A 13,374-nucleotide genomic window follows, 5' to 3' on the forward strand; every position below is an offset into this window, starting at 1 on the left:
CTTTGGCTGTTGAGAAACCAAATATAGAAGAATGGTTCTCTACCACAGCGGATTGGTGACCTCTTCTCCAGATGCTCAAATGTCACAATTATTACATTAATACAAAAATACATTGGCTGTGCAGAATTAATGCATTTCAGGGTATTGGAGGGGAATATTTTCACTTAGAAGGATGTTATAAAGCAAAAGGGTGAAGCAAGGGTGTTTTCTTGACTCCTGCACTTTGACATGCTGTCAGCTAACGCTGAACAAGCTCTGGATGTACTTTAAGATGGAAATAGCATGTAGTGAATGGGGAAGTCTTTCTTAAACCAGCTTTTAGACACTGTTGTCCATAAGAAGGCACCTGCACTGCCACACACACAGCCACACACACAGCCATGACAGCTACGTGTGTGTGTGCAAGTTTCCCTCATTTAAACTACTGTGTTAAAGCCTGTTCAGCTTCTGCTCCATTCAGGTTTCTGGGGACCCTGTGACCATTTTAGTGATGAGCAAAAGGAGCTTGGAAAAGCGGGTCTGTTTTCAAACATAGCAAACTTTGCTGTAGCATCCTTACTGGAAAATACATAGAGATCTGTGAATGGGAAAAGGTCAGTCTGGGTGCTGGCTCATGGAGTCTATCGAGTGCTGTGGGTACAGCTGGCAGCACCATTGCTCTGATTGGGGGAGTTTAACTACTGCAGCTTCCCTTGGGGATAAGGGTTTGATGAACTGCCATGAAAAATGATGGGAGGGAATTGTTTTGAGTCTTGTGACGTGTCGTTAGGTAATCTTTCAGACACTGGGGCTGCAGGTACCCACAAGTAATGTATAAGCAACTTATGTATCCTGACGCTCAGCCAAGTGCTTTAGGGAGTGGGGTGAGCAGAGGAATGCTGAGAAGTTCAACTTCTGTAGGTAAAAGCAAAACAAGATGCCTTGGCCAGGGGAGATGAAACACGGGAGAGCCTGGGCTTGCTATCAAACCTGGTGAGAAAGCAGTACAGCCTGAGGAAAGCTCAGTGCAGGTTAGCAGCTTGGTGGAATCGGATCTGACAGCTCACTCTCTGCTGCTTTGCGTTGTGGAGGGCGGTATTATAAACCTAATACCAGCTGCCTCTATGCCAGGCTTTAGCATGTAATTAAATCATTACAAACCCGATTAACACACATATTGGTCTTGTGGTTTAAGCTCTGAGTAGACACGGAGGAATTAGGGATTTCATTCCTACTCTTAGCACTGCGTGCTCAGCACAGGATCCTTCATTTCTGCCCTGTGCAGAGCAGGGAGTGATGCTCTGTTGTCTCATCACCGGGCGTTCCCACGCTGTCGGGTGCAGCTTTTTGGGCATTCTGAGGCCCAAGAAAGCCCCAGTTTGGATCTGAATGTGGGTATTTGTCACTTGCTGCTTTGCCTTTTGGGTTTGTGGCCATCCTCCTCTGGTGCAGCGGGGGCAGAGCTGCTGCCTTCCTTGGGCAGCCCTGTGCATCTCAGGTGAAAGAATGATCCAGTGTGTAACGTGGCATAGTAATGTTATTCATAAAACAGCAAGAGAAAAAAAAAAAAAAAGAGCTTTCATGAAGCAACAACTAATTGAGTTCTCGGATGCAGGCCAAGCCCAGTGCTTGTAAGAAATACCTTGCAGGGCCAGTGCTGGTCAGCCTGGGCTCTGTCCTTTTGGGGTGATTCTGGCAGAGCTCCTAACAGGAGGTTGCGGTGCTTGAACTTGGCTGAAGGGAAATAAATAAGCTGGTGAACTGGGCACAAACAGGAGTTGCTCCTGTGCGAATCCCAACTTTCTGGGTAGCGCTGGAGGATTCCACGCTGCTGAACTGCTCCTCAGAGCAGTGCTGGAGTGCAGTGGGAATGGGCTGAGGGCTTCGGTTGGCTTCTTGCCTCTCTGGGAGCGAGCAGAGGTGACAGCACGCATCTGACCCATGGTTTTCCACTCCTGTTTGCTGATGTGATTCACAGTCTGCATTCTGCTGCTTGGGCAGCACCCAGGCTGTTGTTAGACTTGAACATCTCGCTTTGAGCTCATCCGTCATAGTTAGAGAAGGACGGAGAGTCTTCCAAACGAAGATGAATTACACGTTGTGTTCAGAGCCTGAGAGCTGCGTGGGGCAGCAGACACTGAAATCATCCTTCAGAAAGGAGGAGAGCAGCACGGAGTGCCACGATGGAGGGTGAGGGTGGGTGGGAGAGCTCCGAGCAGCAGCTGGAGGCCTGGAAGGCGGTGTGATTCTGCTAATGCATACGGCCAGCAAAATGTGCTGCTGGTGCCTTCGTGCTGCTCTTCTCCTCTGTACATTGCACAGTTATAGCAGCGCGATGAGCTCGGCTCCAAATCCCCTGCAGCCGCCTGGGGAGCGCGGCTGATGTCAGGAGTCTGGAATTCGCATCCCCTCCCCCTGCCTCTGCCTTTTTCCCCTCTTCTCCATAAATAAGTTCTGGAGGTGGCTGGGAGCTGGCTGATCTGAATCTCCCGGAGCACAGGGAGGGGGCTGGAAGCAAGGCTGGAGAATAAGCAGTTGAGTTGCTTAAAGGCAGCTTGTGCTGTGCACATGCAGAAATCTCTGCGTGAAACAAAGCGTGGTCAAAGGCAGTGGGAAGATCCAAGCTGTAAAGGCAGCTTAGACAAATGTCATCCATATTCTGTGTCTAACAAGAGTGAGAGGCGAGGAAACGTTACAGCTGCGTGCTGCTTGGGCCAGGCTCTCTCAGCTGGTTTATTATCTGCAGCGTTGACTCGGATCTGCCATATGTTTGTAATCTCTCAGTTGAGGACCCAATTTCTCAGGATTATGGAAACTTTTTTAAAGCTGCCTAAAAATGGACATGATTTTTCCATGCAAATATTAGGCAGATCATCTTGGTAACCAAAGCTTTTTATGCTGTAAAAGATCTGCTCATCGTATTTCTTTCCACTGCTGTTTTTTGTGTGTTCAATGCTGATGTGTGTGCTGTAGCCCTTCCCCACGGATGCAATCAGTAGCATATGGTACAGGCTCTTGGGATGTTCTCCTGTGAATCCTTTTCTCTGGTCTTTCTAGTGAATGCTTGAGCCCAAGATGAGGCCCTTTATTCTTATTTTTCCCTCCCTTGAAAACTTTCTCCGGTTATTATATTCCTGTCCTACTGGAGATCTTTTTTTTTTTTTTTTTTTTTTTTTTTTTTTTTTTTTGCCATGTTGGTGATGGTGATGCCATGTGCCTTCATGGCCATTGCAGTAATGGGATGCCTTGGGACACAGGTGGGAGCTGGGGCCCGGGGGGATTGGCTGGGATATTGCAAATGTCAGGGTGCCCCATGTTTGACTGCCCTTGAGCTCTGAGTGATGTCTCTCTTCAGGGAAAATAATGGATCATGGGGCCAGTGAATACAGCTGTGATGTATTGTGCAGGCAGGGCTAGATGAAGCTGTCGTGCAGGCGTTTGCTTTGGGTGCTGCCATGGGTTTGCGGAGTTGGGCGGTTCGTCTTTCTGACAGCACTTTGCTGCAAGTATCAGATCAGGATTCAAAACAATTTATTGTAAGCATTTAAAGTGGGGTCTGGTTACTGCACTTCTGGAAATGCCATCTCTCCCAGTGTGAGCAAGACCAGATGAGGAAGTTAACGAGATGAATCACTCACATTACTGAATCACTAGAGACCTCAATATCTGGAGGTGACAGCCTGCTGGTGTGGGTGTGCTGTGTGTGAGAACCTCTCCTTTACATACTCATAGGTTTTCCTGCTGCCCTGTAAGGTCATGAGCCTGGTGGATAAGGACAGGGAGGGCTGAGGCCAGGAGCTTTTTTGCTTCACACTGTTAGTCTGTGCCTTGCTTCAGGGCATGCTCAGCTGAAGGTCATGCCATGCCCTGAATTCCCACAGAAACCAGAACGTGCTTTTTGGAAAGCCAGGGTATAACTAGACTTTTCCCCTTCCGTCGAGCTTGTGTTTTGCTGCCTGCACGTGTGTGTGTTTTGTGCAGCAGTCAACAGAATGCAACGCTTGCCAAAGGGGAGATCTCCTTTCCTTGCCCCAGGCAGGACTGGGTGCTGAGCACAGAACCTTCTGAGCCAGCCTGCAGGAGCGGGACGAGCACTGACACATCACACTGGGATGATTCTGCCACAGCTCGCTTATAACCCTAAGCATGGCCATGTGTTTACCTGTTATTCCAGCTGATGTGAATTGCCCCGTGCTTGTTTTTCATGGTACAAGTGTGTAATCCCTAGGGATACTCACTCTGGTATTTGCTTTAAAACTTATTTTTCTTTACATCGACTAACTTAAGAATAAAAGGTTTGCCTCAGCATGCTTCTGGCCCTGTTGCCTATTAATTCGTGTTCTCTGCTTTTCTTTTTGCAGCTGAACCTGCAGACCTCTTGAAGGTATTAGATTTTCACAATTTACCTGATGGTATCTCAAGAACAACAGGGTTTTGCACAAGCAGAAGATCTTCAAAAGAAGCAGACGTTGCTTACAGAGTAACAAAAGATGCTCAGCTCAGTGCACCGACAAAGCAGCTGTATCCTGGTAAGTCCGCAGCTTTTTGTTAGCTATATAGAAATACCTGATCCTTTTCTCAGCTTCTCCACACACATATAAAGCACTACAAACTTCCTTCCTATTCTCTAAGTATGCTCCATTGGCAGAGAATGAGTGATTCTGCTCTTTTTTGGGGCGGGTTGCAAACTTACAACCATCAAACGCAGCAGTAAGTCCTTTTGTCATTGCATTTGCATGTAGTGACAGGTTTCATCGAGGGAGATGTGGCCAATGCCTCCACGTATGTTCTCTCCTATATTAGAAAGTTTGTGCTCTCTCATTATCACACAGTGACGTCCAGCTGGGAGAGACTTGGAAGATGCAAAGGAGCGCAGGCTGCGTTGTGCTCTGCGTTTGTAGAGTGCCAGGCACAGTAGGAGCCTATTCTGTGGCTGTGGTGTCTCATAACACAAATAAGCACCATAAAAAAAGAATAGACTGCCCCACAAGAACAGATGTCCCAAGAAAATTGTTTGAAGAGGCTGAAGGTTCATTAGAGCAAACCACAAAGACACAGGAGTTTACAGAGCCCTTGAAGAACGCTGCTTTCAGGAAATGTTTCCAGTTTGGAACAGAGTGGATTTAAGAGCTTCCCAGTGGTTGCTGGAGCCACTGTGAAATCTTGTCTGACAGCCTTTTTTGATGCAGAAAGCAGAAAAGTAGTGACTTCTGGCCAATTTAGCAAATTGGTTATTGCTGCTTCAAGGAGTTCAACACAAGAGCATGCAGAACTGAACCACGGTTGCAGAGGGTAACTCCACATCGTATGAGAATCTCTTGTCTTTGACTCTTCTCGCTGTTTGGACATCCTCTGAGTTCTTGGCTTGCATCTGCTGTTTTTCATGGGTGAGATGCAGATGGTGTTTCTTTGATGTCATCAAGCAACTTCTCAATCACTTCCACTGGACAACTGTGGAGCAATTGAGATAGCTCTACCTCTCTCTGGACTCTTATGAAATAATCTGCTCTGCTTGCTCAGGAGATGGGAAGGGAAGAGCAGAGCAGGGAAGCCCTGCTGTTTTCCATCAGAACCACAGCTGTTTGCTCAGTACATCCCCATAACGAGCTGTGACTTGAGCTCACACCACCAGATGAGTGAGAGAGGGGAGGTAAAGGCATCGAAGTGATTGCAGCGCAGTGTATTAGTGGAAATGTGGCTTTGGTGACTTTGTGTGTCACAGAATAACTTGCCCTCTCTGCTCTTGAGCACCACAGGCAAATGTACACAGTGCATAATATTTTGTGCTAATTAGAAGTTGGTGTTTTTCTAAGATGGTAATTTTATGGACTTTGCATTTTGCTTCTGCAACCACCGCCAGCAAAGCAAGAGACACGTATATAAAGCCTGTCTGTTTTCAAACCCACAGGAGTGAGAAAATATGCTGAGATGCTCTTTGTCCTCCCTCTGTGAATAAGTTCTGCTTCCCCACAAAACCATGCTCTTCCAGCAGAGGCAAGAGAGGCAGGGTTTTCAGTGGCAGCCAGCAGAACGTCATTTGCATTCTTTCAGCAAATTCTGCCTTCTTTGTGCTGCTTGTGGGTGTCTGCACATACAGATATGTGTGTATTTAAGAGCTGAAGAATCTCTATTATAACTCAAACAGTCATCTCTGAGGAAAACATCCATTCCAAAACTGAAAGTTTTCTCAGATGAAGAACAAGACCAGAGCTTGGTGACACCACCAAGAAGCTGTTCTACTCTGAGAAGTGGCTGTGGGAATGGCACCAACTTGCACAACGCTTCTGCTCTGTGTGGTTGTGCTTGGAACTTGACCAGCTCATTGTTTTTGCTGGTTGTTTTTTTTTTAATTTTTTTTGTGTGATATATGGCTAAAGCTTTCTGGTCCTTCCTAGATAGAGTCAGGGCTCTGCCAGCCCCCTCTGCTACACCTGCAGACACACACCAGTGCCACACCAGCACTAGGAAGGCATCCCCGGTGTCTGTGTTTTGAAGGCTGAGCTTGCATGAGAGCCTTCCATCCTTGCTCCCAGCACTCAGGAAGGCAGAAGCTGGGCCTGCTGCTGCTCTGTGTGCAGCACAGCACGCTGCAGATGCCAGCTGCTCATGTGAAGCAGCGGATGCTGGGGCCGTGCCACCCTTGTGCCCACCCCACACACCTCATGTTGGCTGCTGGAGCAGTGATGCTGGCTCTCCCCTTGGATCCATCTGCAGAATGGGGGTCCGAACCCTTTGCTGCTTTGCAGGATGTGGTGAATTTGAAAGGCTTTGGTCATGAGGTTAAAAATAAAGACACCACGGTGAGCCAAACTCAGCATTAGTGCAGGGCTATTAGGAGGAGAGGGATGTGCAGCGAGCTCACTTGAGTGGACTGAAAATCAAGGCTTATGCCCAAGCCCCTTGTTGGAGATGACTTCCCTGTCTTTAAGGGGATTTGGAACAGTTTCTATGCTCTCCATGTATTTATTGTCATGTATATATTGTCCGTGCGGATGTGTTTTCATACATCACTCAATAGCCTGGGTCACTTCTGTGACAGTGAAGGCATTGTTATTTTGCCAGGACAGCAGAGCAGTAACAGTAATGTCAGCTATAATTCATCTGTTATGGTTATTTGGGTTGAGAAACTCGCGTCACCATGGAGACATTTTAATAATAATGGAAAAAAAAATTAAAAGCAGCTTTTTAATGAGTTGGCAGCTTGTTCAAGTTGAAAGGTACTGTATTGTGGATTCATAATGAAATTTTGGACATGAACTATTTTACATAAAAGACCCCAAACTCTAGCCTGTAATTGGAACCAGGAAGACGTATGGTCTTGATTGAGCTCTACAGGAGGATTTGTGTATATTCAGCAGGAGGGAGATGAAGCTCAGTTCATCCTAGGGGAGGCACCAAAATCAGATGCCTGCCTTTGCCAGATATCTGGGTCTGTGTCCTAGGAGGAAAATCTTTCTATTATTACCACACCACTGAACTATTGACTGAGTCCTCCACTCAGAAGATGCCTTCTGCTTCTTTACAAACGTGGTGTAACTGGGTGCGGGATGCTGACTGTGTGTCAGTGCAGTGTCTGTGCAGCTGTCCCCAGGTGCCCACTTGGTGCACCATCTGCATGCCTTCTCTTGTCTCTTCCACTGTTCTGCAGTGTAGTTCTCTGCTGGAGGGCTAGATTCACTTACAGCAGTAGTTAATAAAGTTTGAGCAATTCCCAGGCAGAAGAAAAGAGTGATTTCATGGCCTCTTTCCTTTTGAACTTGCGAGCTATGCTGTAATCAGAATTCCCTGCTCACGCCCCCATACCCGGGTCAGAATCCCTTATGTGCCACTGGGATACCATCTAAGAAAAGCCTTCCGGGGCAGAGGAAACCTATTGGAAGCTTTTGGGCAGTGAGCTTGACAATTTTTGTGGTTTATATAGCTGTGAATCTGCAGCTGAAAAATGCTCTATTGTTGTTCCCTTCGCTGCGCCCTGCTGCACGCAGATGGTCACACACATACCCTGCTGCCCATGGCAGGGCTGCCCCACTTTGCTGTGCTTGGTATAAGATTTCCCAAGCAGATACCCAGCAGTACAATGCAATCCTTGTTGTGAAAGCCTGGACCTTGGAGGAAAGATACCCTGCACGTCTCACGCTGCTGAAATGAGGTTATGCCCTGTAGGGTACCCTGATTTTTTGTAGGTCCCGTCGTCCACTGGAATTTGATCAAACAAACTCCTTTAGTAATGCATCTGGAGTTTTTAAGACCTCCTCTTCAGCGTGTGCGTCCAAGCTTTTCCATTTGTGATGGTTCTGTATGAATGGCAGAGAAAAGACAAGCTAAAGAGACACGTCCTGCACAGGGCATGACTTGGTGATGTTCGTTTCCACTTGAAACTTTGAGTGCATCAGCCCAGAGTTGCAGGGGACGGACCTTTCCCATGCAAACCTTGCAAAAATGGAAAGATACCACCTGAGATCAGAGAAGTCTGCTTTCCTGAGTGGAGAGAAGTCATGGAAACTTGTGAGCTGTTCAATATGCAGACAAACCGGCGTTTCCTGCTGTTTGCCAGATTTATTTCTGCTCACAGATATTTTTTTTTCCCTATACCAGCCCTGAAAGCCAAAGCCACAGAATGCTCTGTTCTGGGCCTGGAATAGATGAAACCTGATGCAATTCCCCTACGTCTTTACACACAGTATTGGAGAGTTTTATTTGCCTAACTGATGTGGAATGCTTGCCTTCCTCTGTCTTTCTGATGTATTAAGTTAATTTGGAGATGGTGTGATAAATGAAATAAAGGAAGTTTTTGCCTTCTCTCCTTAATTCTCCAGGACACACCGAGGAGGAGTTTGGTGCAAGTAATAGATTTAAACCAACAGTTTTTTAGAGCCTGTTTTCCTAGCGTTGTATTCTCACCCTAGAAGACCTTGAACTGTGCTGTGCTGCAAGTTGAAATATGGAGTGGCTTTTGGCTCTGTGGCAGGGCAGCAGGGCTGGCAAAAGGCTTTCTGATCATTAATGGAAGATCCATGGTGACGTTCAGTTCTGTGCCAGTAGAGTAGGTAGCACTTGAGAGGCACTGCCCTGCTCTGTCTTTGCAGGTGCAATCTGCTTTAGGTTCCAGCCCTGTGTCTCAGTAGGCTTTGGGGGAAAAGATGGAGCTCTTTCCCAGCGTATGCTTTTAGAGATGCTGGTGTACACACATTTGGAGGGGTGAACAATCAGCCTTCTTCATGTGGATCATTAGGCAACCTATCGTTTCTGTAGGGGTTCATTGTCAAGGAAGCCTGACTAACCTCTTTGCTTTTCCACTCCAGCTTCCCCATTCCCAGAGGACTTCTCCATTTTAACCACTGTAAAAGCGAAGAAAGGAGGTCAGTCCTTCTTGATCTCAATTTACAATGAGCAAGGGATCCAGCAAATTGGTGTGGAGATGGGTAGATCTCCTGTATTCCTGTATGAAGACCATACAGGAAAGCCAGGCCCAGAAGACTATCCTCTCTTTAGAGGCATTAACCTAGCAGATGGCAAGTAAGTGAAATTTTGTGCACAAAGGAACAAACAGTACATTGTTTATAACAGTACCAGCATGTGTTGTGTAAAATTGGAGTCCTACAAATGTCTGTACATACATCCCATTCTTCAGCTGTACCCTTTGGCAGATAAACAGTGCGTATGTAAAAGGTGAACCCTGTACCAGTTAGTGCAAACTGTGTTGATGCTTATGGGGGATAGCAGCACTGTTGGCTTCTGTTATGAAAAGTCCAAAGGAAACTCTTGTCAATAAAAAATCCCCGTTGGATCCCGCACAGGACATAAGGAGGGTGGAAGGAGGGTTAGCTAGGGAGTTACCGGGGTATTTTTCCCCTTCTCTGCCCTTCACTGAAGCAAGAGCAGGTGCTCTCTGAGCTATTTTGGAGGGTTGAAAAGCAAATGGCATCTGCCAACACAGTCATTTCTCTTTCCAATGACTCATGTAGAGTCTGCCTAAAGCTGATTTTCATCCATTTGCAGATAATAGCTCGTGTGAAGGTTTGCAGGAGAGTTTTTACAAGGGATTTGTTGCTATTGCAATCGTTGGCTTGCTCTTGAAAGACCAAGGCTCTGTGTAACATCTGTGGGCTGTGTTCTTCCAGGTGGCACAGAGTCGCCATCAGTGTGCAGAAGAAAAACGTCACCTTGATTTTGGACTGTAAAAAGAAAATAACCAAGTTCTTGGATCGAAGTGACCATCCCATCATTGACGTCAATGGCATCATTGTATTTGGAACGAGGATATTAGATGAGGAAGTCTTTGAGGTAAGTCATGATGATGAGCAGCTCTGGAGGCGTTCTGCAGAGCTGGGTTTTGGTTTTGAGGGCTTGACAGCTCTTTTTTGAAACGTATCTTGGATTTTTGCATGGAATTCCTTAATATGTGGTTTAGTTTCTTAGCGATTGTGTTCTAAGTAAATGCCTCCTCCAGTATTGATGTAAGCAATGGGCCAGGTTGGCTGCTGGAGAATCTCCCCTGGTTCTCTGCTTTCACTTCCCTGCTGAGATTCCTCTGCCGGAATCTTTTGGTTCTGTAGCTCTTGTGCTCTGTATTGATGTAAAAGGCTCCACTTTTGAAAGTAGCAGGACTTCATTTATCCCTGTGTTATGATTTAAATCCTGTTTGAGGGGCAGTAAACAGAAGAACGAGCCTCTCGCAAATCAGTTCTCAGAAAGTCCGTAGCAATCTGCTCTTTTTCCATGCGCTGGTCACTGATTCCTGGTTCCTTGCACTGTGACTCAAGGAGTCTCCTTGACAGCTTGTTTGGCAGCCCCATCACCTCCCACACAGCGACTCCTTTTTAAAATGCAACCCCAAATCGTGATGGGTGGAATGTTCCCATGAGCTCCTATGATTTGAGCAAAGAGATACAGGATTATTTATAGACGAGGTACATATGGTAGAAGTTCTTTTCCCATACTTCAGCAGCTAGTTGAATATATGCATTTTGCTAGCAATCTCAACTCCTGTGCTCTGCTGTACTTCCGAGGCTTTTATGCGTACAGTAATCTTGTCCCTGATCTTGCTTGCAAGCTAGAATTGCTTCCCTGAAATCAGCGCCAGTGCAATGGAGTGTAAACCAAGACCTGTTGACTTCCCTACCTCCTAATTTATTGAGTTTGCACGTAAGAAGTGCTGTATCTTATGGGCCTCCCAGCAAAGGGATGGGAAAAAAACATGTATCTGGGGGATAATTAGATCTGCAGCGAGGCCAGCTCCTGCCTGCACTGTGCTGCCACTCAGAGAGTTGCAGTAACATTACCAACAAACAGAGCAGGGATGCAAGGACTGAGCGGTGCTGCCAAAATCCCAGTTAGGGAGCCAGCACCGAGTTTCTACATTGTGTTTAAATTAATAGGCAATTCCTGGCTGACTATTAAAATAGAAAGTAGAAGCTGAGTTTAATGGGTGTTGGAGTGTTTCGCAAGCATTGGATGTGCTGTCAAAAATGTTGCACTGGTTGCTGGCTTTTAAGTGGAGCTCCCCTGGGGAGCTGCTGGGGTCTGGGAGATCTGGTGGCAGAAATGGGTGTTGCATCCAAACCAATAAGGAAATGCAAGCTGCTTCATTTTGCTGCTGTTTGGTGAGGACCATCTCTTCCTTCATAGAGAAGAAATACTCCTGGCTAAGTTATTTCCATCGAGGGAGGGGGCTGTGCTCAGCGAACCCTCTTAGATCCTTGGGGGGTGGTGTAGTATAGAGCAGTGGTTCCCCTTTGCTGGAGGCTGCTGCCCTGTCATCAGCCCTGGGTCCAGAATGCAGCTATGGGATTGTTGTGGGTGCTTCCTGAGAAATGTTCTGGTTATTTGACCAGAAATGAACAATTAGCAAATTTGTTTGTTTATTTTTTTCCTGTAAGCTGCACATCTCTGTTGTAAAGCATCGGTATGAGCTTTTGAGGGGGGAGGGAAGCAAGCGTGATCTCCAGTTCTGGAATTTGTCCTTTCCTTTTGTCATCCTCATCAAACAAAGAGGGTTTTCAACATATGCTCTCAGACAAACACTAATCAAGATACCAGCAGCTTTAAACTGAACGTAATTAATAGTTTTCATGAAGGCAGTGGACTATAACCTAATTTCCTCCATATCTCAGCAACTCAATTTCCTTTCGGCCCTCCTTTCTTCTCTGCAATCTGCACGCTGAAGCAGAAAGTGTGTGGGGAGGGCTGTGGCTCAGGATGATGGGAAAGAGGTGCAAACAATTAGAGGGCTGTGCATTCTTGAAAAGCTGATTGCTTCTGGGCTGAGCCATGGGCTGAAGCTGCTGCTGTCCTGCAGGCAGCTGCCCTGCCAGCCTTGGCTTGCTGCTGCTGTGTGTTTGCAGCCTGCCTGTGTGTCTGTCTTTGCTGCGGAGGTTTCTCCATCCTCTTGTGTGGTGTGGGATGGAAGGCAGTGGCTGGGAGGGCTTAGGCAGGCTTTGTCTCAGCTGGGATCAGCAAGAGCACTAAGTAGTGGGAATTCCCATCTGTCTGAACCCCGGGCAGGGCTGAGACCAAATAAAACCCCAGCACTTCTTGTTTGGAAAGTCGTAATTATTTCAACTGGGGTCACAGCAAAGCGGCTGCGCCGTGTTTGTCCCTTGGGTGCATGGATGGCCATGTCCTCACTTGTTCTGCTGCAGAACTCAGCCAGGCAGGAGGGATGGGGGGGGTGGGTTCAAAGCTTTTCTGTAGCACAGCGTTCTCCTGGTGGAAAAAAAAACTGCTTCCTCTCATTAAAATTCAATTAGCTGGGAGGCTGAGTGGGTCTCTGTGAGGCTCTGGGAACGCCGGGTGGGTTTGAAGAGTGGCCAAGCTGAGAGCCTAGGTTGTACAAGTTAAGTTTTGTGCCGAGCTGTTGTTTGCAACAGAAGTGTACAAATGTTAGGGCAGCAGCGGCTGGCATCAAGCTGTGAGTGAGAGACTGCTGTTGTGAGATTGCAAAGGCCCTTTGCAGGGGGAGAGAGCAAAGAAACAGCCCATGGGGTGGGAGAAACTCTTGGCACACGGGCTGCAGCAAGCAGTGCTCCTGCGGCTATGGCAGCGCTGGGAGGAGGTCAGAAGGCACGTGGATGTGTCTTGTTGTTTAGGGGGATTAGCAGTTTCTTTTGCAGTTTGGATATGTTAGAATGCAAATTTGTAGTGGTTTCCTTGTCCCCAAAAGGCTGAGCACTAAACCCGAGGGGATTGTTCCAGAGCCTCACTGCGATGTGCTGGGTGATGGGCCCCTCTTGGTGCTCTACTCCTCATCCACGTTGTTTGGATGCTCTGTGAGCTTTCATGGGAGGCTGCCCATGGAAGACGGCCTTGGCAGGTAACTTCTGCTCCATGCACAGCTTACTGCTGAGTTTGGGATGTCCACCCAAGCCAAAGCCCCACAAGGCTTTGCGTGTAGCC

General features: G+C 47.2%; 1 protein-coding gene across 1 annotated transcript in view; it reads left to right on the plus strand.

Annotated features, from left to right (window-relative positions):
* The window catches only part of COL5A1 (collagen type V alpha 1 chain), a 128,406-nt gene that overhangs the window by 22,509 nt on the left and 92,523 nt on the right, over window positions 1-13,374 (plus strand). Inside the window, 3 exon segments of the mRNA XM_085239143.1 lie at window positions 4,341-4,508; window positions 9,282-9,495; window positions 10,101-10,263. Of these exon segments, the coding sequence (XP_085095269.1) occupies window positions 4,341-4,508; window positions 9,282-9,495; window positions 10,101-10,263 (545 nt within the window).

This window comes from Meleagris gallopavo, chromosome 19, assembly GCF_905368555.1.
Source record: "Meleagris gallopavo chromosome 19, MGAL_WU_HG_1.1, whole genome shotgun sequence".
Taxonomy (NCBI): domain Eukaryota; kingdom Metazoa; phylum Chordata; class Aves; order Galliformes; family Phasianidae; genus Meleagris; species Meleagris gallopavo.